At 40.7% G+C, this 26,821-nt stretch overlaps 3 protein-coding genes across 3 annotated transcripts; 1 reads left to right on the top strand and 2 right to left on the bottom strand.

Annotated features, from left to right (window-relative positions):
* Nucleotides 1–553: 553 nt before the first annotated feature.
* eef1g (eukaryotic translation elongation factor 1 gamma) lies at nucleotides 554–15,857 on the bottom strand. Its single transcript, XM_083785728.1, has 10 exons — nucleotides 15,792–15,857; nucleotides 14,508–14,666; nucleotides 13,699–13,762; nucleotides 13,297–13,439; nucleotides 9,402–9,545; nucleotides 8,518–8,647; nucleotides 7,038–7,248; nucleotides 5,197–5,369; nucleotides 2,658–2,782; nucleotides 554–924 (listed from the first exon to the last, which is right to left on the bottom strand). The coding sequence occupies exons 1-10, from the start codon at nucleotides 15,801–15,803 to the stop codon at nucleotides 766–768; spliced, it is 1,320 nt and encodes a 439-aa protein (XP_083641854.1). The 5' UTR covers nucleotides 15,804–15,857; the 3' UTR covers nucleotides 554–765.
* Nucleotides 15,858–16,444: 587 nt separating this feature from the next.
* Nucleotides 16,445–19,951, bottom strand: polr2g (RNA polymerase II subunit G). The gene is made up of 8 exons (XM_083785986.1): nucleotides 19,854–19,951; nucleotides 19,400–19,509; nucleotides 18,612–18,771; nucleotides 18,470–18,520; nucleotides 18,295–18,360; nucleotides 17,239–17,310; nucleotides 17,082–17,115; nucleotides 16,445–16,877 (listed from the first exon to the last, which is right to left on the bottom strand). Exons 1-8 carry the CDS (start codon nucleotides 19,863–19,865, stop codon nucleotides 16,864–16,866), a joined length of 519 nt encoding a protein of 172 aa, XP_083642112.1. The 5' UTR covers nucleotides 19,866–19,951; the 3' UTR covers nucleotides 16,445–16,863.
* Nucleotides 19,952–21,022: 1,071 nt separating this feature from the next.
* On the top strand, nucleotides 21,023–23,770 carry LOC310873110 (uncharacterized protein). The gene is made up of 5 exons (XM_083785406.1): nucleotides 21,023–21,108; nucleotides 21,208–21,372; nucleotides 21,824–21,923; nucleotides 22,219–22,349; nucleotides 22,745–23,770. Exons 1-5 carry the CDS (start codon nucleotides 21,055–21,057, stop codon nucleotides 23,012–23,014), a joined length of 720 nt encoding a protein of 239 aa, XP_083641532.1. The 5' UTR covers nucleotides 21,023–21,054; the 3' UTR covers nucleotides 23,015–23,770.
* The last annotated feature ends 3,051 nt before the right edge of the window (nucleotides 23,771–26,821 follow it).

The following is a 26,821-nucleotide window of genomic DNA, read 5'->3' as shown; positions in this document are numbered from 1 at the left end:
CACATAGGCTGCTCTATACCCTGAGCTGAAGTGTCAGTACGCCCTCTAGTGGTAAAGAAACCCCATTACGTTTGCACTCACCCATCTGCTACATGCACTGCAGTTGCCATTTTGTTGCCAATTTAATGAAAGGATTTCGAACACAATAATTCTCACTTCAATGGTGGGGCCATGATATCCCAATTGAAGTAGGAGGATATGTTGGTATATATATATATATATATATAAAACGAAATATGGGAAGGGGTCAAGTTCTAACGGTTTCTCCCAAGGAAAATAAGGTTGAGTCACAAGCTTTGAGTTTATCATTTATTGTTCACTGCATTAGGCCATTATATACTCAACCATTTATGAAATGTCAGTCCTGTCCTGTCTTTTTCTGGTCTTAAATCCATGGTTGTGTAGGAAGAATCATGGACATTTTATATTTTGGGTAAGGAGATAACTCAAGGCAAAAACTCAGGCACAAAAGCCAACTCTAGATACTTAACACATATGGAACGTATGCATTATAGACCTTATGTTCCTATACCAAACAAATCAATCCCCAAAATGACATTGTGGAAAATGCTTCTTTATTAATATTGAACTAAAAAAGAACAAGAGGCGACGGGGATAAATCCACTGCTGACTTTATAGTGATGTTGTTCCAAGTCATTCTTTCAGTTTAATAGTACTGATGTCAGGAAGTCCGCATGTTTCTTTTTGAGTTGACGAATAGCAGAAGCGCAGAGTGCTGTTAACTGACTGTCCACTGAGTGTCCATCACTTGAAGACCTTGCCCTGGCTCACGGGCTTGCCCACGTGCTTGAACTCTCCCTCCCAGGAAAAGTACTCCTTCACCATGGTCTTGCACTCTTCACTGTCTGGATCCAATTTGCGCCATTGGTATGACTCATAATCAATTTGCCAGTCATCAGACAGCTGCAGAAAGAACAGAGAATGTGTTGGTTCGATTGTGAATGGACAGAGGGTTACATATATTAAGGTCACTCATTGCTGTGGAAAGCCTTTCATCCAGTGTAGACTCCGGTTATGTGTAACTTTAGATCAATAATCAAACCACACACACACTCAAATTATATTCTATTGTACGATTTTCAGGTAAATCTATTCGGCAAGTGACGTCAGGGTTCTCCATATGAGGATTTATCGATATCCGCTGATCAGATCACTCCTGCAGGTCCTCTGCGACACCCAAGCCAAATTTGGATGAGTGCAGTTCGGTTGCAAGTGATCTTCAATCTGATTCGCACCCTACTAAAGACTACAGGATTTGCAGCGGATGTTTTGTTCTTTTAAATGAATACAATTTGTTCTGAAACGATGCAAAACTTAAGTAGCCAGATTGTCCTTTTCTTCTTACCCAACATGGGTTAGGTGCAGAGAGCATGTTTTCTGAAATATGTCAGTGGTGCTCAACCTTTTTCACGTCAAGGACCCCCAGAATTATCTGTATTGTAGCAGACCCCCCTCCCCCCATCTGAACATGTTGTTCCAGGGACCCCCCCACCCCCCCAGAAGATTTGAGTTAAAAACATTAGCTCTGAAAGAATATATATATTCAAAGCTTTACGCCACATTTCACGATAAAAAAAAAATAGCAGACCTACAAGCTCGTAACGCGGCACTCGATAGCTAAAGTATAACATAATGCTTAAAACACCAAAAGGGGTTGACATTTGAAATACCTATAAGTATATAGGGTTAACATGGTTAAGAAAATGTGCGGAACAGGCTATACCAGTGGTTTTCAACAAGTGATCCATGAGGGGGTTCCAGGGGGTCAATCCTTATTTTGAAGAGCCAAATATCCGTAACCGGATGTTACGATGACGTAATGCTGTGTGTGGTGTCTTGACCGGTTCTCTCGCTCGGTGCAGAAAAAAATACGACCGAGTGTATCACAGCTCCTGCTGTCGGTAGTTGAAAAACCTTGTTTTCACCAGAAACGACATTCATTGCACCGATTTGGAGATACAGGCCATAGAAAGCAGCACATGGAGTGCAAGTGGATGCACCTGCATCTTCAAAATGGCCGTGTCCACTGTCACACTTTACACTGGGACTCTAACGAGAGAGCTATCGATGCGATCCGATCAAAACATGGATTAAAGAATATAAAGCCTAGAAAACATAGGCTACGGTTCTGGCAGGCTGCTAGACTAAAGCTTATCTACGGTTACGTTTCGGCCGGGCTTAGTGTTAAATTATTGTTAAACATCTGCATTACTTCATTTACAAGAAGTCTACACAATTCGAGTGTAGAATTGTTATTTTGATCGTTGGAAGCATGGAATTGTAGACAAAATCTAATCCAATGACAACAAAATATTCTTTATTTTTGGGTCTGAGGCTAAATCTCATCAGATGGCTCAAAAGCAGAATAAATAATGGGCCTTGAACCCTTGATATTAAAGGGTTGAAAACCACTGGGCTACATAAAGGACACCCAAATACATTTCCAGTCATGTTTGCTTGTTCAGTGATTACATGCACACTACAGCAAATTAATTTACATGTAGAGAATAGAACCCATGTTAAACCAGCACTGGCTAGCTGTTGGTTACAGAAGATGTTGAAACACAGCTTAAAATTGAGTGTAATAATTTGCAGGGACGTTTCATATAACATGTTCTTGCCTTCCAGATACTTACAGTGAAAGCGAGGTCCTGGCCTCTAAAGATCCAGATTCCAGAGATGGTGCCCTCATTGTTGCCACCAAACAGAATAACGCTGGCGAAGCCATTCTTTCGGAGTTTGTCCAGACGCTGGAACATACCTGGGAAGAGAAAAATTAAGTGGTAAATAAGTAGCCTTGGATACAACAGTTCCCCGAGCCATATGTGACATAGGGCAGTAGCCAATCTCCAGTTTCTGTAGCGCAAGGAGGCCAAGCACAGGGACTTATTGCAAATCGAAAACCCTGGATGCAAAGTAAAGTAAGGAGGCATTGGGTTCCATTTTCTTCAATATTCTTTGATATGACCGGCCGGGGGATTTAAACCCGACCTCCCAATCCCTCAGGGAAGACATTACCTTTGATTTCTCCCTCTGTCTGGTAAAGGGGACAACACCCACATAATTCTTAGAAACCGCATTCAAGATCAGCGTTCATCGTTCTAGAAATCACGTTGCAAATTGCCAAGCAGATTGCAGATGATTACTATTTAAATGCAACTTTAGTAAACAGATATCTTGTTCAATGTGTCCACAGCATGAACCAGACTTCTTTCTCACCAAGCAGAGATGACTGGGATTAATATGGACTCTCGTCTCTCTACCCCCATCAGATATAAGACTGAGTGCCATGAAAGGGCACCGCCTTGCCCAGTGACAGAGGATGACTTTTTCTTCCGTCTTTCACAGAAGTCGATATTTGTTGGGCAGCCCCAAAAACCTGTGTCATCATATCAATTCAATTATTTTCTTATGGAATAGAATGACCGGAGTAACAACTCTTCTTAAACAAATCAGTATTTATCATTGAATAACATGTCACATCAAGCACAGTTTTAATGCTGACAACTTTATCTATCCATTACAATTGGTTTAAGAGAGGGCTGGGGTACTTTCAGACTACATATACTAGGCATGTAACGATATATCGTATATCAATATTAATCGATTTATTGAAATTTAAAAAAGTGAAATTTCTGCTTTAGTCATATTCCAACATATTCAAGTTTAGATTACTACTGTCAGATTTCACATAATTTAAGACGGTCATACCGATCACCACCCACTTCGACAGAGTACAACGATAGAAAGGCTTCACGTGAAGGGCTACTTTACAACTAGCTCACATTAAAGTAAACTACGTCAAACATAGTCTGGTCTCATTTTAAGTCACAATGGCGATCAGCCATCATCAGCTCAAAAAAGTAAATTACTGATTGCTGTAATATTCACACTAGAAGAAAATGTGAGAACAGTTCCCCAGTCCTCAGCTTGACTTATATTTCGCCATATAGCAGGACGCGGGTCGAATGGGAGATCTACAAGTACAAGCTCACCATGCATCATGTCTGTGACACAATTTTTAACGCACGACCCCATTGTATGACAGTATATTATATTTGGCTGCAACATGTGCAGCGTCAGGTTACTATAGTAACACGCCGTCAATGAACAGATTAGACGACACGACTGTCTTTCTGCTGGCATGCAGCCCTCTCACAGACTAAAACTTCTTTAGACAAACTAAGAATTGTAAAACACTTCCAAAGGATTTTCTTTTCCTTCTTCAGGACTAAGCCAAGATCACAGGGCAGACTAGCCTACCGCAGTTTGCACCATTGGCAGCAACAATGTGGCAAAACACCTGTAGAACTTTACTTTTTTATTTTTACAGTCTTTTATTCATACAAATTAATAAATTGTGCTGCTGCGGGATATTGCCCGGGTGGCCCTCTGCCTCTCCTGTAATAACTCCTGTTAATCAAATTGATGAATTAACTGGTGATCATAACTGACAAGTTTTAACATCCAGCCTTGATAGCAAAAGTTAAGAATTAAGTGCTGGACCTTGTGAGACAGAGAGGACGTGCGTTTCAGCTTTATGAAGCTTGCAATTGCACAGTGAGGAAGCTGAGGATTTGTAGAAACTAAAGCTAGTTTCAGTTCTGTTTTTTTTTTAACGGCTGATCTTTGAACATTAAGGGGGGGGGGGGGGGGGGAATGTGTATGTATGTATGTGTAATATATATATATGTGTAATATATATATATACACACACACACACACACACACACACACACACACACACACACACAGGCTACAGAATAGCTTATAAATAGACAACTAGGAAAGCAAAAGCTATTCCCTTTCCTTCTCTCATCCAATCATCCAACCTTGAGTACTAAAGATGATTAACAGTCCAAGTACTCACTAATTTAATGTATAAATGATGGATGGAAGGGGTCAGGACAACTAGGCCTTTTCGTGGAGGGGTCAGAAGACATTTGGACTTAAGACTGTTATTCGTCTATAGTACTCAGTCTAGTTTTGTCTGCATGTTGATTAACATTCAGGCGGCATGCGAGGCGTGTCAATCTGCTCGCCAGCCACCATAATATGCAAATTATGATGGAAACATGCCTGTGGAACAATCATGTTTGTAGATCAATAGTCTAGCCAGCAGGCTACAACTGAAGTCCGGTATAGACAATCTAGTGGTTGCCGTTGGCGTCTCACCTGTGATGAGGTTACAGCTCATGAAGACCTGGGTGAGCTCTTCTGGGAACTTGTATTCTCCGTACCAGATAGAGTAGCCCTCGCGATCAAAATGCTCCCAAAAGTAGGGGATGGCTACAGACAGGGTGTCCTCATTGGAGTACGTCCTCTTGAACTCATCCATGATGAAATTGCTGGAATGAGGAAAAGGATCTGATGTTAAATGGGTACAGGACAAGAGCAGTGTTTTGGCATTTTTTTAACTTGCTTTAGAAAAGGTGCTATATACATAGTTTATTGTCTCCACCAGGCCGAAGGCATGTGGGGAGAGTATGTTTTGCACTCCGTCCGTCCGCGTGTCCGTCCGTGTGTCCGTGTGTCCGTGAACAGCTAATCTCGGCCACCGTTAACCCGGTCGATGCCATATTTTGCACACACTCCCTGGATGCCAACCATGAACCTCTGCCCCAAACTTTCCAGAACGGCCTGTTATAGCGCCACCAGGAGGCCGCTTTGTGCAAAACAAGTTTTTCAATGCCATATTTTGCACACACACTCCCTGGATGCCAACCATGAACCTCTGCCCCAAACTTTCCAGAACGGCCTGTTATAGCGCCACCAGGAGGCCGCTTTGTGCAAAACAAGTTTTTGCACAGTACACCTACAGATTTTGTCCAAACATCACGCAAATTGGTACACAGTCTCTCTAGAGCCATTCAACGAAACGGGTCTTTCAGATTTATCAGACTCCATCCTGATTGGTTAAGATTGGCTTCCAAAGTTCACAGGAGGGCTCAGTTTCAAACAAAATGCTGCAAATCATGAACACATCGCGTGATTTCCGTGAAATTGTGCACCCACATTCCCACTAGGCCGAGGACGAAATGCCACATGAACAATTTCAACTCAGCCTCAAGGTGGCGCTATAACTGGCCGAAAAGTGTTTTTACCTCTAACTGCACGGATCTGTGGATAACCTGGTGGAGACCTGTGCCCGGAAGGGCACTTTTTCTAGTTAAGATCTGTGATTGGGCAAGTATTAAACTTATGCAACTTGGTCCAACTTGTTCAATGTGTAAATTGTGCGATTCGCTTCAGTACAAATCAAGAACAGGCTTATGTTAATATCACAAGTTATTCCAAATGGAATTTAGCCAAAAGCTATTGCATATTAGGTAACCTAATACTAATACAATACAGTTAGTTACAAATGCAAATAAATACAGCCAATTTGAACGCAACTTTGGTAAACAGTCATCTTTTCAATGTGTCCACAGCATGAACCAGCCTTCTTCCTCACCAAGCAGAGACGACTGGGATTAATATGGACTCACGTCTCTCTACCCCCGTCAGATATAAGACTCAGTGCCATGAAAGGACACCGCCTTGCCCAGTGACAGAGGATTCTGTTAGCTTCTACGCTTTTTACAGTATATAGTACTGTGGATATTTGTTGGGTAGCCCCAAGACTTTGCTTTGCAATGTGCCAACACAATATAACATAATGTAGTCCAAGGTCAAACTAAATACAATGAACCTTAGTAAACCAAAACCAGGGTACGGATGAAAATACGTCAACATGTAAACATAAGTAATGTAGTAACAACATACCATAATCTGTCAACAAATAAACAACTATTAACTATTCAAAGAGACATCTGGAGATGTAAGAAACGTTAGGGAATGAAGTGAAGTTAGTTTTGTGTTGGGGCTGCTGCAAAATATGGGGAGTGACTGTGCAGTTTCAACAAACTGAATGGGTCAGGAAGGAAGAGTCTCTGCACAATATGCAAAAAATATGGGGAATGCTTGCGATACGTAATGCAATATATGCCAAGTCCTTTTAATTATTATTTCTTTACCTCTTTGGCAGATGTGCGAAGGGGTCCTTTGTTTTGGGCTCACAGGCCAGAGCTGCTTCACATTCATCCATCTCATCATCATCAGCAGGGCTGGGCTTCTTCTCTTCTTTCTTCTTCTCTTTCTTCTCCACGGGTTTGGATCCATCCTTTGCAGCCTTCTCTTTCTTAGGAGGAGCGTCTTTCTTAGGCTGCATCTCACCAAACTTCTTGGCTGGAGGATAGCAGAATAACGTACGCTTTAGATTAACGCATTTTTACCTGAGATCAGATTCTAAAAATGTCTTCTACATCCTGACAGTTTTCTGAAAAAGCTGTTTCTATGTCAGTAGTACTTCGATTTTTCAAAAATAGCAGACCTATGAGCTTGTAGATCTGCTATTTTTCAATAGCTAAAGTATAACATAATGCCAACACCAAAAGGGGTTCCTGCCCAAAATGGATTAACAAAGTACTACAGAGTATCTGGTCAGGGACCTGAGACCAAAATGTTGGATTGTGAAATACATAGAAGTGTGAGTCAGCACAAGTACAGCCAGAACACATATTTGCAAACACTTAAAAATGTTCCAGATGGATTCTGACACACACATGACAAAATAATGCCTTTTATTGTGTAGAGCCAAATAACCAGTTTTTTCATCTCAGACATATTAAAGACTTTTCCGAGTCAAAGAAACATCACTAAAGCTTCTAAACGGTTTCAAAACTACATCAGAATATAAAATATTACTCTTCTAGTAAAGCATTACACTTTGGAAAGAATGTGAGGAGTTATCAGATTTCATGTATGAGCCAAATTTGTTTCCTGAACTTCTTTGCAGGGATTCACAGAAATATATATTGTGTGATACGCTTCAGTACAAGCGCAAGCACAGGCACAATGTAATATCACAAGTCTTTCCAAATAGAATTAAAGTAAAATTTAGCCAAAGCAATTGCAGATTAGGTAAACTAATACAATACAGTTACAAATGCAGAAATCAGACCCGTCTAAGTGAGTGGTGCTGTACTGTACAAGACCTCCTCCCTGGCTTGTCTGTGTCTGTGTGTTAGGCTGTGCAACAGTGACACTTGGTGGTGAACAAACGCTACAACGCCATTTGTGCGGACAAACCCAGCCAGGGACAGACCCAGGGTCACACAATACATAGCTGTCTATAGGAGTGGTTGCACCACCAAAAATACAGCCAATTTGAACACAACTTTGGTAAACAGTTATCTTGTTTAATGTGTCCACAGCATGAACCAGCCTTCTTCCTCACCAAGCAGAGACGACTGGGATTAATATGGACTCACGTCTCTCTACCCCCGTCAGATATAAGACTGAGTGCCATGAAAGGACACCGCCTTGCCCAGTGACAGAGGATTCTGTTTGCTTCTACGCTTTTTACAGTATATAGAAGTGGATATTTGTCACAACATTTTGCTGGTTGAGACTACATTTTCAACATGACTTCATTTTTCATGTTTAAAAACTCACAGTCAAACTGAGCCATCTTTTCACACGGCCTGACCTCCCCAAGGACCGCTTTGAACTGTGGCTGGTTGACGCACGTGGCAAACCAACGTGTCACATTTGGGTATGGCTGACGGAAAGAAGGTTCTAGGACCTGCAGAAGGAAGAGACAGGGACAGGATCAAGGTAATGAAAGCTTAGAGTAGAACAAGATAGGGCGTGGGCATGGATTCAAACCAATGCCATTTACTTGCCATTAGCGCAACATAAATTTGGCTTCTGCTGCCCTTGAAAAATAGCTAAGATGTATGTGAAGGGGGGCAAGCAGGTGATTTAGCCTCTGTTGAAACCCACCTTCTCCATCCTGAAAAAGTATTTATCTATACATTTCATTTTGAATAGCCAAGATTTCATTTTTTATTATCAAAAAAGGGAACACACACAATACATAGCCGTCTATAGGAGTGGTTGCACCACCAAAAATACAGCCAATTTGAACACAACTTTGGTAAACGGTAAACAGTCATCTTGTTCAATGTGTCCACAGCATGAACCAGCCTTCTTCCTCACCAAGCAGAGACGACTGGGATTAATATGGACTCACGTCTCTCTACCGCCGTCAGATATAAGACCGAGTGCCATGAAAGGACACCGCCTTGCCCAGTGACAGAGGATTCTGTTTGCTTCTACGCTTTTTACTGCACAATTATTAAAAGTTTTTGTTTCAGTAGTCTCAAAATTTTCATAAAAAAGGGCCATCTGAGAAACCGCAGTTCTTTGATAGAAAAACGGTCATCTGCAAAACTGGTACCGGCAGGTCAGACCAATAAAAAACGAGGAATTAGTTATCGGCCAAGAATATTGTAAGTGGTGCATCTGTTACTTTTTCTGAGTGGCCATGTGCCTACCTGTTTGTAGAGCCAGAGCATGGAGCAGGCTACACTGATATCAGCAAGGGTGACCCTCTCACCAACCAGGAAGGTACGAGTGTTCAGGTGATTGTTGAGCACTGTCAAAACCCTTTTCACCTCCTCCTTGGCCTGCTCTGTGGCCTGAAGAGACAAGGGAAGGGAGATAGAATCATGTGGAATTAGATAAAAGTACAACAGGGCATGTAGTAGGGCTTTAAAGGACAACTGTTTGTTTTTTTTGCCGCTTTTTCATTTTAGCGATTTTTGTCAGGGGGGCAGGGGCAGTCGAACATGGGGCTAAATACATATTTTTTTAACAACATTTTACAGACATTTCTTCATCATTTACTATAGTCTGATACGACTGCCTTTGACAGCACAGGCCATAAAAGATGAGATGAACAGAACAGAAACACCGCCCGAAGTGTTGGCACGCCTGTATGGGTAACGTTTGTGAGACAAATAAATCCTCTCAAATCTCTAATTGACAAACATAGCAAGTGTTCCGCAGCACTGTCTAATTTAATGCAAGTAACCAAACAGCTGCCTTCCCCGTCAACAAAATAATTCTGCGTGGTGTAATCAACTTTCGATTTAGACTTCCATTATTCCTGTAATTTCATCTTTTGGATGCTGCCATGATCCATATGGAGAAACTTCTATAACGTCACTGGTAAATTACATCTGTGCTACTTTTAAGTCAGAATAGCAGGGGGAAATTGAATCGAGCACAACAGACTATAGTTGTGCACTGGTGTTTCGTGCAGCAAATAGCAGATATACGGTACAAGCTCACAGCAGGTACCATTTGTGACACGCTGTGAGCTTGCAGATCTGCCATTTACTGTCACACAATACATAGCTGTCTATAGGAGTGGTTGCACCACCAAAAATACAGCCAATTTGAACACAACTTTGGTAAACAGTCATCTTGTTCAATGTGTCCACAGCATGAACCAGCCTTCTTCCTCACCAAGCAGAGACGACTGGGATTAATATGGACTCTAGTCTCTCTACCCCCGTCAGATATAAGACTGGGTGCCATGAAAGGACACCGCCTTGCCCAGTGACAGAGGATTCTGTTTGCTTCTACGCTTTTTACAGTATATAGAAGTGGATATTTGTCTCAACATTTTGCTGGTTGAGACTACATTTTCAACAGGACTTCATGTATAGCAGGGGGAAATCGAATCGAGCACAACAGACTATAGTTGCGCACTGGTGTTTCATGCAGCAAATAGCAGATAAACAAGCTTACAGCGTGTAGCATTTGTGACACACTGTGAGCTTGCAGATCTGCCATTTACTGTGTGCAGCAGTGCGCACGAGTCACGCCACCAGCATGCCAACACTTTGGTGTCGCGTGTCGGGTTACATTCCGCAGCGCGTGATGCATTCTGCAGCTGATCGATGTAAATATTATTTGAGTCCATCGAGTGTGAATGGAAGCTTGGTAGTAAATTTTTTGTCATCAAAGTTTTTTAATGATTTTAAATAAGAAGCTTGGTAGTTTAGACTTTGGAGAGATCTCTTGACTAGTAGAAAGTATATGCTGATGACTTAATTCACGTGTACCGTAATGTTCACACCGTGGCCATACATACACCCCCCACCCCCCTTAATAAGTTTTGCAGATATGCATTGATCTCATAAATGGCCCATATGAAGTCCTCAAGACGGAAATCCGACCCCAGGAATGGAGAACTTTAAGCCCTGAGTGTGTCACCTCCTCTTCGACATTCAATAGATCACGTCATATTTTGTGGCCAGACGTAATTTTATGGAGTCCAGTAGGCCTACAGTAATAATAAAAGAAATCGCTACAACATTTTGAAAATAATTACATATTTAGCCCCATGTTCGAATACCTCTGCCGCACTGTCAAAAATAGCTAAAATGAAAGAAAGCAGTAAATGAAACAATTTACGCTTATCTTTTACTTTCTCTAATAACAAACATAAACCTTGGTTGAAAAAAACTAAAGTCGTCCTTTGAGCAATAGTCGACTATTCAACTAGTAAATCCACTAGGTACAATTACAGTACTAGTTGATTAAAAAAAAAGAAAACTAGTTAAACAACTAGTAAACTAGGCAACTAGTAAAATCACTATTAGTGAAAGCCCTAGCATGTAGAACCATTACATTGGCAAATGTGTTTTTGAGTTCGACTTGGGGCATCTAGTCAGAAAATGTGGCGTAGCTCATTATTTCCATTCCTTGTCCAACCTAACGGCTCACCCAAATAGTGTTCTGCAGAGATAGCAGACTAGCTTACGCAGAGAAGCTAATTAGCTTCAGGCAGCTGAAAGACAACCATGGCAGATTGCAGTGAACCAATACCAGAGTGTAGACTTGAACCGAATTAACAGTCAGCACAAAAGTCCCCAAGAGGAAAACTGAATGTTCCATTTGATCCAGCTCAACTAGCAATTAGACTGACTTACAAAACTAGTTTAAAGTGAGACATCCAAAGGCGATACTAGATTGTCCAATAGACTGTACATAACTGTCTGTAGTTCTCTTTTCCAGAAGGTGGCATAAACATTTCCTGTTCCAGGTAAAAAATATATAAAAATCCTTCCTTAAAACAACATTTCCTGTTCCAGGTAAAAAATATAAAAATCCTTCCTTAAAACATTCTAAGAAACTTCCAAAATAGCCAATTAAAAATGTACAAAAAAAAGAAGCTACCTAATGCTCAAACTGGGAGACGGAACAGTGTGTGCACTGCTGGAGTTTTAATTATCTCATTTGCATGTGTGTGATCTGGGACAATATCTTGACAAACTAGATTTAGAAACTGTCTGCCCTGAGATTGGAAGGTTGCAGTTCCAGTCATAACAAAGACTATTGGTACCCAATAGCACCCTGCTTGGCACTCAGCAACCAAGGATTGGATTTTGGACATACTAGCATCCAGGGTGGTGGACCTGTAGAACAAACTGCCCCATACTACAGAAACAGGACATTGGCACCCATCTAATACAATTATATAGACTCAACTCAAAAGTTGCTTCACATAAACAAAATGGGCCCGATGGCTCTGGAACCTCGGAGCTTGACCTGCTTTTTTGGCTGAGTGACATACAGTAGTACCTCCTTCTCCCTGCAGCATTTAAACAGCATGTCCATGCAGGTAGTTCAGACAGTACAAACTCCACATCTAAAGCACTGGGCCTGCGTTCATGGCAAAACACATGCAGTCATGGAGGATGCAGGATTTCAGCAGGTATATGATTAAAGTGAGCCGAGCTGTACCTTCTTCGCTGACGTTTCAGTAACACGGGAAACAAATTGTAACTTTTGAAATATGCATTTCCCTCTACGCCAAATGCATTTGCGATCTACAAGCTCTCAATGCGTTGCGATGCTTAGTTTGTAGATCGGCCATTTTCTCTGAATGTTTGCAGTCCAGCATAGGGATTCATGTGGTTAAATAAACTTCATTTTTGAAACATTTCCCCTTTTACAACTAATCACAACACTGTTTTATGCACATGGAATGTAAACAGATCTTCAAAGCATCAACATAAATTCCTTGGGTTAGACCTGAATGGCAGATCTCGCCCAGTGTGGCGCGTGGGGCTTTGAAACAAGTTCTGGACAATTTTCAAAATTGTAGGCTAGAGTGAAGTACATTTACAACTCTGTCCGTTTTACTAAGTACTGAGGTTTAACCCATTTAGACCGGCTGCGGCAGCAGGGTTACTTCATCCCTGAAGCCGGGAATGCATGCACAATGCACATCTTCTTGTAGTTTTGTAGTCTGCCAGTTCAGTTCAGTCAAGTTTCTCAGAAAGACCTCAGGTTTTAGGGTGTCTTTCATAAAACTGCCTTAGGTTTTAGAAGGACATTTCAAAATCTGCCTGACAACATTGACATAACGTGTACCTGCTTGTTGAACTGCATGATTCCAAGGGTGGGGAAGACCCATGCACTGGCTGGAGGGATGATCTCTGCGTCAGCGAAGCTCACCCACTGCAGCACCTGAGCTGCAGCCTGGGGAGTGGCACCGCGCAGGGCATCATTGCTCACTGTAGTGTATGGTGGAGATAAGAATAAACAAAACATAATATCAATTCAAAGCCTCAAGACAAAGAGAGCCCTTGATACTTCTAAAAAAAGATAACATACCGCACAAGCTGCTACTTCTACAGTACACCAATATTAAATACTATATACCTCATATAACAAGCGAAACAATCTTACTCTACAGCTTTCTCTATAAGAAACCAGGTGACTTAGAATCACCAAGGACATTAAAAACAACCTCATATGATGTTGGAGACTTACGGTAGTGAGCAATGGCATTACTCTCAAACAGACAGAAGCCGTCATCTCCCTGGTAAGCAGGGACCTGTAGAGTGGGACAGTGTCAGGCAGTGAGTAGGTTTGTCTCGATCATGTCATACAAATAATTGTGATTATTAAATTTAGATTTTTGACATTGGCATAACATTTATTTATTTTTGCCTTTAGGCTTTGTTAACAAAGATTTATGGGGCAGAAATTACAATGAACTTATACAAAGAAATGACTGACAATGACAGGACACTCGGTCAGGCACCAATTTCAAGACATTCAATAGTGGAAAATAGGTGCCTAAAAGCTCACAATGCAGCGAATTGTGAGCTTGTAGATTAACTATTTTGCCATTTTTGAAAATAAACATTCAGATTAATTTTAACTGATAAATGTAAACGATTGACATGTAAAATAATTGTGATTACCACCAATAGTTTCGATCAGGCGATTATATAATTGTGAGAGACCTGGCAGTAAGCCGCACTAAAGAAAGTGCATTACTTACACAACGTAGGTGTAGTCTAGAGGATTCTCATACCTGTTATGAGGACCACCCCAAGTTATCCAACCAGTTGTTCCACCTCATTAGACCAATAGAAAAATACTTCTGTTTGACATGCTTGCTTTTTTGGGACATTTTATTCCATGGCAGCTTGTTTTTTTGTTTATAAATAAATAAAAAAAGAAAACAGCCAGACATGGCCCACATGTACTGAGGATGGCAGTATCTTGCAAAGGAGAAACCCCACCCCAATGCCTGCCCACTTACTAGATTGAATATCACAACTCTTACTGACCTTGCCCAGGGGGAAGTTGCTCAGGAAGTTTGGGGTACGGTTCGTCTGCCCGAAGGTGAAGGCAGGGGGGCTGCTGGCCGTCTTGAGGCGAGCACCGCTATACTGGGCCGCGATCTGAGCCTTGAAGGCCCGCCAGTTGTCTGGGTACGTGTACAGGGTCTAGAGAAACAAGAGAGAAACCAAAACTGCTTAGTGAGTTAACAGCTAACGTAGAAGTACATCACCTCTAACCTGGGAAGCATTTGAACTAATATCATGTCATCATTAGGGGGTGGGGGTTCTTATAGAACCAGTGTCAATGGCACCAAAAGGCCCAACGTTTCAATGCTAGTATGCAGTCTACCAGTACCCCAATATGGAGTCTACAGACCAAAGCAAAGAACTAAGTGATGATTCAAAATCCTCCAAATGTATTATTGAGGGGCTTTTATACAAGTTTAATGTTTGTCTTTCCTAGACAAACATTAAAACGCCATTGACAATGGACAGTTTAATGTTTGTTTTGTCACTAACAAACATTAATGGCATTAACAATGCTTGTTATCAGCATATGATGTTTATGTTATATCGCGATGATGCAAGATGATAAGGGTTGGTAAAGCGCCCCTCACTTCATACAGGTGTGATTTTATTTAAAAAAGGCTCCCAGAGTCCCAAACCGAAGATACCAGAACAGTCCATTGAAAGAATTAAACAATGGAGGGGTTAGCTAGGTGGCTGTCTGACAAAATGCATATAACGTAACATTATGTAATAATGAGACTAATGAGACATGCATCAACTTAAGTGAGCCAACTACTTTGCTATTTCTGTACATATTCGGTTTCTATTTAGGCTAACTAGCCACCAATACCGGAACAACAGAGTTCACTCTCATTTACCCAACTTAAAAAGACATGAACACACATTACACAGCCTTTAATCATTTCCAACATTACAGCTCACTGAGAATTAAATAAAGAAGAAAACGTCCTAGTGGTAACAATATAAATTATATCGGAGCTAACACAGCTAAGTTAACGTGGCACACATCAGGTCAGAGGGGCGTCATGCATACAGCCGGCTGCCTGTATATGCAACGTTACGTCAATGTATAAAGGGCTGGGATGAACGCTGAACAAGCGTATCACTAAATATCCTCAACATCGGCTTCGCAACATGCCGGAACGATATTATGTAGTGAGCGTTGTTCGGTAGGCACTCGGATGGCGCTGATTTTCATGGGATAGAGGCTACAAACAGCGGGGAAAGTTGAATGGGTGTCTATTGCTCCATCTTACTCACCCCTGCCGCCATCTTCAGGACGAGAGAAAGGAAGAGCGATGTCGCGCTTCACTGACGTATTCAAAGCCGGCACAGTGACGCGACCACGGCCACGTCGCCGTATTTAAACGTTTCGTCCACAAAATTGCATGTGAAAATGGAATAAAATAAATTATGCTTAAATGTCCGTATAAGCGTATTATTGTACTACTTTTCCCAAGACAATAATACTATCACACAAAAGACAACCGTTGGAATAGAAAGCCACAATACAAAATAAATCCAAGGAGTATGCTATTTTGCAGGTGTACTTGATTTATTATTGTGGATTTCTAAATGTCTGTGATTTCATAATAATCTCAAAACTGTAGAAACGTTTACGTGTATTGTAATGGATATATATATATATCTAGTAATGCATATATTTGTGTAAATTTGACTTGCAATAGCATGTACTGTACCAGAATTAATTATTCATAGTGGAATACACAGTAGGTCTATATGTAGGCCTACACATGTCAGATTCAGAAGTTATACAGAAAGACAAACTGTATAGGCTAGTTAGTAGCATGTATCAAATTGTAAAAATAAAGGTGACAGTCATTACACCAACACATTCAGATGTTAAACAACACAGTACATTTGATTTTTGAACAGAAAAGAGGACATCGTAGTAACAAATAAAATGTTTTATTACAGTCCAGGTACAAAATCCAAGAATATGTAACTGAGTTGGAGAGTTACATGTTGTGAATAAAATGGGGGTGAGCTAAAATTAAGAGTGTTGAATAACAACAATACATGTCAACATGCATGTCATTCTGTCTACTAAAGCCTAATCTATGCTGTCACACGACAGTGCTGCGACTTGAAAAAAGTTGACTTAATAGCTCAATGAGTGGCAGATGCGACGTGCTGTGAGCTTGTAGGTCAGCTATCTTTTTTACATGCGACAGTCATGCAACTAAAGATGAAATCAGGCTTAAATGTAATTCATTTTAGACAATTTTCCATAAAACAAACAGAAAAATACAAAATGTTAACAAAATAACCACGCCTTTACACACATCCCAAATGAAAGGTGACAGAAAAATCAGCTGACAAGACCTGGGAAAAGACACAGATAAAATGTTTAGGAGTTAAGGATTTACTGACACGTTTAAGGAAACTCTTTAAAGGTGAACTTCACACATTCTTGACCAGAGTATAGTACAATGGTTAAAATAGGCAATAAGCTATCTATATATTTTCCATGGACCACATCAATTGACCAAAATGAACTGTGATTCTCAGATATTGTGATATACTTACCAAGATAATCATCCATGAGTGATCCAATGGCAAACTGAAAAAAGGAATACATTACAACCATGTAAGTAACTAAGTGTAAATCAACATTATAAAACATATAAAATGGGCCAATCATTTTGCATATTGACAGATAGTGCTTTACTGAAAGTATTCTTACAATGTCATTTTTATCCACTCTTGTTCCCACAATCTTAAGCCGGATCTCATCATCTTGCTGGATTACAATGTCCTTAAAACAAAACAAAACAAATATTTAAGTGAGACTGAGCAGCTCTTTGCCATCACCACAAAGAATAGACTTGAGATACATGTCTCTAACTCTGAGAGTGTACAAATATACCAAAATCTTTTTTATTTAGGTTTTATAACAGAAGCCCAAGTATGAATGTCGTCAAGTCACAGGTTCTTAAAAAAAAACAAAAAAACATCAGATTTTACACAAGAGTACAGCCTTCAGTGGTCAAGTATAGTCAGTTATATATAAGGAGGTTAGACCACTCTTAAGTATCAGTGACTCAGAGGTAAACAAACAGAGATCATAGGGCAGACATAATGAAAAGACTATGTTGTTCCGCAAAACATGCCCCTTCAAGACAAAAGAAAGAAAATTTCTCCCCTTCAAATCCCAATTTAGTAAAGCCAATTCCCAATTCCCCAGCCTCTCTACAAGTACTCCATCTCTGCTAACCCCCACAATCAGTCATTGGGAGGGTGAAGAAAGCCTCGGGTCTCCTCCGATACCCGGGCCGTCAAGCCACCATCTTCTTTCCACATCCAACTCTATCTCTAACATACAATCGGCTTTAATTATAATATTTTATCTCTGCTAAAAAGGTATTCTATTGAATTTGAAGTGCCTTGCACAGTGGACTTGCTATTTGAACAAAATGCCATCCAACCAGTTTCTGGTGCAGTGCGCAACTAAAATACCGGTAATAGAGGGTATGCGCATGCTTAAAGTGAATGGCACATCGAGTGGCAAAGCAACATGCAAAGTGAGTTTAACATTGTTTAATGCAATCAGATATGACTTTTCTGTGTGGATGTATGTATGGGCTGTCAAGGCCAGAAAGTAGTTTTTTGCCACTCAGTAGGCCTTCCTGCATAACTTCCTGGTTTGATGATGATGTCACGTGCATACCCTCTATAATAATGAAATAAAAATAATAATAATAGCTGCTGGTAAAACAAATGTGATCATGTAAAGTCTTACCTCATCAACAGTTTTATAGCAAGGGGGATTGGAGTTGGGGTCAAACTCCATTTCTGAGGGAATGGACTGCAAAAGAGAGAAATTCATGGTTAGGACAAGGACACTACAAATACGGGCCCTATGGCCAACATCAAACAACTCTGTAGACAACTTCAAGTTAGGTGATGTGACTCACATGACGGGAGATGAAACAAGACATGGGACCTATTTCGGTGAATAGCCCAACCTGCAAAGAATCCGGGAACAAGTTCAGATAAGCTACAACCAAAACTGATGTGAATCACAGTTCATAATAATATCTGTAGTTAGTCACTGACCTTGTTGACCTGAGTGACCACAGCATCCACTACTTCCCCCTTAAATGGACGGAAGACAATGGCCTTGTATTTGACAGGGTAAAGGACGAACCCTCTCCCTGGCTGGATCACACCAGCACCTATGTTGTCAATCGTGGTAACAGCAATGACAAAACCATACCTGAAATAAAGGGATAATTGTGTTTAAAAAAATCAAATTAAGTTATTTTTTAAATATGTTTTCTTGAACAGAAGTAATTAAATAAGGCCAATGACTGTTATCAAAGTTATATTTTTGACATTTTACGTTATTTATAAAAATGCTACTCCTAACTCCTGCGTACATAGGCCTACCTCAAGTAAATGGTGTAGTGACCCTGTTGGGGCAACAACGATCTGTACCAAGTAGACCGCTGGACCTTGCATGTAAACAGAGCTGCTACCTTTAAACAGATCTTAAATCTGAGTATTTCCTGTATACTATTTACATAGTCCTGAGAGAAAGAATGCTGCCATTTGTCCCAAAGTGACTGCAAATAATTGCTGCTATTTGTTTCAAAAAAGCTTTATAACCTGTTATAACATGTATATAACGATGCAATGTGACATAGCTCTGTTTACAAAATGCTGTACCCCCTCCAACTGTAGGCTATATACTTTCCCCATTTTCAACTGTTTTTATTGTATTGTACTTGCTTTGGCAATGCAAACGTTTGTTTTCTCATGCCAATAAAGCTCATTTGAATTGAATTGATTAGATTTCCATATATTTTTTAGGACCATCAAATATAAGTCTCAATGCCACTTACTTGCCAGTACATGTGCCCTCCACTTCTGTGAACAGTTTCTGCTTCACAGTGTTAAGAAGATTGGGGCCAAAATACCGTGGATGTAACAAGATCTCATGCTCCAAAGAAATCTATGAACAGAAAAATACAAGCAATATTTAAAGAGAAAGCCTCATTCAATCAACCGTTGTTTGACGTTCAATGACCGGCGTGGACGGATAAAATAATGATAATCTGCATAGATTCTGTGCATATTATCATTATTTTAACCATTAGTGTTCTGTGCCACAGAACACTAATGGTCCCATTCGATTGTCTAAACTCGACGTTCAGCAACGTGCCATCAGTGATTGTAAAACCAGAACAATGTCCAACAAAACGAACTAAATAAGTCCCTGGTTCGCTGCCTAACAATATATATGAGCGACGATGATAATCAAGTAACAAAGGTTAGCTCGTGAAAGAACCTACTTACATGGTAAAACATTGCTTTTGATTCCACCTCCAATGTTTACTTGATAAATTGTATCCCACTTTTACAATGAATTTTCCGTTCTTCTCACAACATAGACACTTCCGGGGTAACAACAAGGCATGGTAGTGAAGCGGGGTCTGCACATAGGGTCTGCAGGAAGAATGCTGGCGCGCCCTCTTGTGTTTGGGATGACATCTTAGAGTATATAATACTCTATGGATGACATCAGGATGACATGCATACCACATGTTGGACAGAAAACCCCCAAAATGAGTATCTCCTGTCCATAATATACCCCCCTCATTTAGATTTAATTTGTGTGTGTGTGTGTGTGTGTGTGTGTGTGTGTGTGTGTGTGTGTGTGTGTGTGTGTGTGTGTGTGTGTGTGTGTGTGTGTGTGTGTGTGTGTGTGTGTGTGTGCGTGCGTGCGTGTGCGTGTGTGTGTGTGTGTGTGTGTGTTAAAATGTAATTCAAGGAAACCAAATTAAGGAAACGTGTATGATAAATTGATAACAATAATCAACAGGCACGTGTGTGGAAAAAACAGGCGATGATTGGGTTGTCTAAAAAACAAAACAAGGAGTATAATATTGAAGGAGAGGTCACATACGGGGAAACTGAGGCTGGAGGCCTGGAGCATGAGCCAATTAACTTCAGAACAATTTACATTTTACACGTTATTTTCTGAAATCTTGTTTTTCAATGTTCACACAATGATTTTTATAAAACAGAACATAGTACGTTTCTGGTCCGACTGGGCAGGTTCTGCACAAGAGGACACTGATCGATATATAAACATGTAGCTTGCTCTAAATCCATAAACCACACATTCAATTATATAATTACGGATTATTGTTACTGGTTACTTTGACCCTGGCACGACCTAGCCCAAACATTTAGATTCTCGTAGAGGGTTTTTTTCGATTCTGACGAATCTCTCTACGAGAGATTCTCTCGTAGAGAGATTCGTCAGAATCGAAAAAAACCGAACAAAAAAACCTCTACGAGATTCTAAATGTTTGGGCTAGGCACGACCATTCACCACCTACTTACTTGATTGAATGATAAGCATGTAAGGTAAGCACTAAGCATGCCAACAATGTATTTTATTTTACGTGACGTGTCTCTCCGCTTCCTTATTCAATACTCCTTGATCCAGACAAGGAAGTTCATGTAAATAGTTAGTTGAGCTGACTGAAATATGGCGAGCAGTGGTGTCTTGAGGTTGCTACGTCCTTCCACTGTTACATTGCTTGTGAGTTAGCTTCGGAGCCACCACAGATTGCATTGTTCATGTCTGTGGACAGGTCAAAGTGTTTGTTGTTTCATGAACCTTTCTGCTTTTGGCATTTAGGCGTCTTTCCGGTCGGATTGTGTGGTTCGCCAGACGTTTCTTTCTGCAGCCAGACACTGCTCCTCCAGCGATGCTCCTCCAGAGAAGATCAGTCGCTACCCTGTGCCCTACAAGAAGGACCTGCCTTACGATATAGTTGAGCTGATGGAGGAAGTGGAGCAGAAGGTATCAAACAGCAATGTTTTGCTGTGTGGACAAAGTATACTTGACTAGCCTACTCCAAAGTATAGATCCTCCTGGTCAAATATTACTTAACTCAAATGTGTACCTGAGTTAAAGTAGAAGTACTAATTAGAGTACTTGCTTTAAAAAGAAGAAAAATGTTTATTTATATACCGGTGTGAATATATATAGGGATATATATATATATATATATATATAATCTTTATAAAACGCCACTTATCAACTAATCTGTTAATCGATCGATAAGGTTATTAAGTATCAATTAATGAATTAATATATAATTGACTCTTACAGTCAGTTACTGTCCACCACTGGCTATTGTAAACTGGTGTTGAAATGAAAGTTGCATATTAGAAGCACATTTGCACAAATATTATTCTCCCTCAGTTTGATTAATGTTGATATTGTTGTCGATGCACCTGCTTTGCTTTAGGGAGGCTTTTTGCCCAATGTCTTCAAAGCCTTGTCCCATAGACCAGCTGAGTTTCGAGCTTTCTTTGCTTACTACAATGAGCTGATGAACAAGGAGACAGGTGGGTGCTGTGTGTTTTCATGTTGCTTGTGCAAGCACAGCTACACGAGAATCGTTGCTGTCGTTGCTGTCGAGCAGAAACCTTGAACCTTATTTTATTAACAAGACCTTATGACACAATTACTAGCTACTGGAACACAGTAACCCCATTTCCTGAAATGTTTATTATGTTTAAACCAGATAGCAACGCAATTCCCTTTGTTTAGTGCTCATGCGTTTGTCTGCTTTGACTTTGTATCTTTACCCAGGCGTGTTTGTCTTTGTTCTTAATCTTCTTATGTTTGTATGGCCTCCAGGGGGACTAACCAAGGCAGACCGTGAGCTGATCGTAGTGGCCACCAGCATCTACAACCAGTGTCTCTACTGTGTGGTATCCCACAGTGCACTGCATCGCATCTATTCTAAGAATCCCACTCTTGCTGATCAGGTACTTTATAATTGTTTGTCTTTTTCATATTATGACTCAGGCATGGGTGAAGTGGACACACAGCAATGTTATGTAAAATGATAAATGGTGTATTTATCCAAAGGACTTTACAGAGTGCATTGCTGTCACCATTCACGCACACATTCACCCACCGATGGTGCAAGCTACAAACGTGCTCATCGGGAGCAATTCGGCTTTCTGTGTCTTGCTCAAGGGGTTCAGTGTCTTGCTTAAGGACACTTCAATTGTAAGGGGGAGCTGGGGATTGAACCGGGAATCTTCCTTTTCTCAAGCGGCTGCTTTTACTCCTTGGCCACCCCTTAGTAATGCCAAAAAAGGTCACTGCTTGAAAATGAAATAAAATTTAATCACGTTCATCTGCCAACTTTTCCAAGGTCATAGTCAATTATGAGAATGCAGAGATCTCAACTCGGGAGCATGCCATGCTGGAATATGCCATGGCTGTGTGTCGCAGTGACACCATCACCGAGCAGCATTTCCTGTCTTTGGAGGAAGTGGGATTTGACCGCGAGGATGCCTGGGATATTGCTGCCATTGCTGCTTTCTTCGCCATGTCCAACCGCCTGGCTCACCTCACAGATATGAGGCCTAATACAGAGTTTTATAACATGGGCCGTGTGCCACGGAACAAGGCAGGGAAATAGACCTTTTTCACAGCAGCCACATTGACAAGAATATAAACCCAGGTGTTAACAGAGCCTGTCCAGAGAGGAGCTCACACTTATCCATAACAACGTGCTACAGTACCTCTGTCACTGAGGCATTGCAAAGATGTTTGTGTCAGTAGAATGTGATGTCTGAATCACACATACCTGCTTTTCATTTTATTTTATATTTCAGATCAGTTCAAAAATTAAAAAATAATAATTGCATGCAAAAGCTCTTCTACTCATGGTAGTAGCACACTGTATTTGACCTAGATTGAGAGCAAGTAATTTAGTATCACCTGTATTCACCCTTCTCTTTCATGCCAACATGGTTGCTATAAAGGTCTATAGTGGAATACCTGAGATTCTCAGGATTGATACCCTGAAGCCTGATTGCAAGACGAGAGTTATAGCTGATCTACAAGCTCACAACACGTATGTCAAGGAATAAATGAAGCCATGAGATGCTAGACATTGTGGACCTCCCAAAGCCTGGATTATAATGCCTGTTAATGATTTATGGCTGACATTGCACAACCATTTTGAAGTGTTGGGTAACAATTACAACAATGACATAACAATGACAACAACTAATGACATAACTTCAAATGAAAATGCACTTTGAAAGTGCACTTCTGTTTTGATATCTTCTATCAATGGCCTCAGTAGGCAGAGGCAGTGGCTAACTGGGTCATTTTTTTATTGGTGTGATCTAATTGTTTTGTTTTCAAAATAAACTATATTTTGACAATGTTAGCGATTTGTCATTCTCATTTCCTACACTCTTTCATTGACAAATTAATATATAATATATACAACATATTACATATATGCCTAAAGAACACTACAGAATGTTGTAGGAGCTGTTTTGGGGAAAATGCATTTATACACCACTAGGTGGCAGCACATTCCGCTATTTGCCATGGCTTAAAGGAGAATTTCAGACTAGAAGGCTTTCAGTTTCTTACCTTTATTTGTAGTTGTTACGTCCCCACCAAAGAGGTCCAGGTGTTATTTTGTGCAAAATAACACCTACTTTATTAGCGGTGCTAATAAAGTATTCAATCAATCAGTCAATAGTAATAAGTAATAAAGTCTAAAGTGTTTCAACACTTTAAATGACAGGCATGCAAAAACATGTGATCACTAAGAAAGCCCGAACGTACAAAAATAAAAAAGGCATTATTTTACTGTATTTCAGTGCAGCCCTTGTAACCTTTCAGATTACAGGACATGATCAGTTTGGACATTTAATTGGACATTTATTGACATGGATCCACCATCATTAGTTAGGATATAATAGACTTTATTTGCCATTTGCACAATCAAGTGCATAGGAAATTAAAACTCCCAGAATAAGTGCTTCATAATCTACCAAAAAGCAAACTTGTGTGTGTGTGTGTGTGTGTGTGTGTGCGTGTGTGCGTGCGTGTTGAAAACTTTCAAGTGGCATTTCTTCCTCGGCCTAGTGGGAATGTGCGTGCCGAATGTCACGGAAATCACACGATGTGTTGATTGCATGATTTGCAGCATTTTGTTTGATACGGTGGTCTCATGCAAACTTTGGAAGCCAATCTTAGCCAATCAGGATGGAGTCTGAAAAATCTGAAAGACCCGTTTCGTTGAATGGCTCTAGAGAGACTACCAATTTGTGTGTAGTATGGACAAAATCTGTAGCTGTACTGTAAAAAAAAAAATGTTTTGCACAAAGCGACCTCCTGGTGGCGCTATAACAGTCCAATGTGAAAACTTTGGGACAGAGGTTCAGCTCTGGCATTCAGGGAGTGTGTGTGCAGAGTATGGCTGCGATCAAGCCAACGGTGCCAGAGATTAGCTAGTCACAGACGGACACACGGACGGACTGAGTCGTAATTCAGTTCATCTTCATATTGAATACCGTCCTTAATGTTCGCGGCTACTAATCGCCTGGATTGGTTGGGATTCAGATGGAGAAAAGGGGAGCAGAGTCAGTGCTACTATAAGCCTGAGTGGGGTTTTTGACTAATGGATTCCATCTGAAAGGTGGAGCAGTGGTTCTCAAAGCGTTTAATTTCAAAGACCTCCATTACCCTGAGAGCGTACAAGTGGAACCAAATGCATTCTTACAGACCCATTTGGTTCCATTTTCAACTGTACACTCAGAGTACAGACCTGTGAGGGCCCATTCGGACTGAAGGTCCCTACTCCCCACTTTGAAAACCATTGTCATAGAGAACCGTGTTCCAACGGGTGTTCCAAAGAACAGGGGGATGTGAGACCATGTCTGTTTGGGTTATTTTGGGTCATTGTAAAACAAATATAGTCAGAATCTTGTAACAGTTTCTTTTTTGTGTGCAAAAGTGGCAGATAACAGCTCACAATGCACCACATCATGATGCATCGTGAGCTTGTACTGTAACATCTGCTATGTTGGGCTAAGTGGTTAACTTGTTTTAAAAACACGAGAGTGTGCGTGTGTGTGTGTGTGTGTGTGTGTGTGTGTGTGTGTGTGTGTGTGTGTGCGTGGGGTCTCAGCTTATGTCAGATATAGGAAGGGAGGGCTCCAAGGAAAAAAGTTTGGAAGGGACTCAGGGAACCACTAGAGCACATACAGTCGTGGCATCAAGTTTAAAATACTTCTTCCCAGCAGCTTTGAGATTATAATATTTAATGAAAGCACACGAGTCACTATTTAATTATTTTAACTGCAGCTCAGCAGCTGATCTGAGTAAAAATTGTTATTGATGGTTAAAAAGGCAGATACAGGCTCTGATGCGTCATGATGGATGTCAAGCCTAATTTATTATTATTGATTATGAGATTTTGGCTGTTCTTACACTGTGTGCTGTAATATAATTTCCGTCTTATGTATATTTCATTGATTCCGATTTGCACAGAGCTACTGTGCATGTTGGCTGCACATCAAGCCTGCTGACTGCACAGCGAATCATCCCTCAGGGGAAATAATGGCTTTTAAAACTTTCACTGAGATTGTGAGTAATAGTATTGTATGTGAAGTAATACTATATTATGTCACCCTCATAATATAGATCATGAAAGTACAATCCAAACAAGTTTACTAAAGAAAACAGCTCGCTTTGAGTAAAGCAACATCCTGCTGCCTCCTGCATTATGTGCAAATTCAAAACAGGTAGTACGCAGGGCCGTTATCCGGGCCGATATCCAACAAGCACTTCCAAACACCAACACAGTCTGCCAACACTTAAACAAATACTGATGCGTGAACTTGGACACATCATCAGTGTTGTAAATCTGGAATCGTTTGGTGTTTCTGGGTGGCGAGCATTGGTCCGAACGACAACCTACCTCAAACCCTCACCCTAACCCTAACCTCCCCCGGGGCAGCACACCTAAACCTAACCCCAACCCTCTCCCGACCCCCAATGCACCTCGGACCAATGCTCCTTCGAACCAATGCTCCGTCGGACCTTATATGCCTCCCAGGTTTCCCACATTCACAAAGATCAGTGGCAGCTTCTCAATCTATCTGTCGATAGATTAGATTAGGGTCAGTTGAAGTTGAGCCAGGCATTGCAGGTTGCATCCAGGAGGATAGCTGAAACATGCTCTCTGAAACCCATCCATCCATCCTTGAATGAATAGAAGTTTTAAATGTTGAACGATTGACTGAATCTGAGAAAAGAATGGAAATGTATTTAGAACAGTCACTAGGAGTAGGACACTGTGTGAGACAGTGACCTAGTGACTGTTCTAAATCCACTGTCACTATCCATGTTTTTATTTGTTCTTTATGATGCCGATGGTGCACACTTGTTATAGGTATATAGACAAACAGACAGTAAC

The sequence above is a fragment of the Protomyctophum parallelum genome (assembly GCF_964188405.1).
Source record: "Protomyctophum parallelum genome assembly, chromosome: 16".
NCBI classification, from domain to species: Eukaryota; Metazoa; Chordata; class Actinopteri; order Myctophiformes; family Myctophidae; genus Protomyctophum; species Protomyctophum parallelum.
This window is presented reverse-complemented; position numbering and strand designations above follow the sequence as displayed.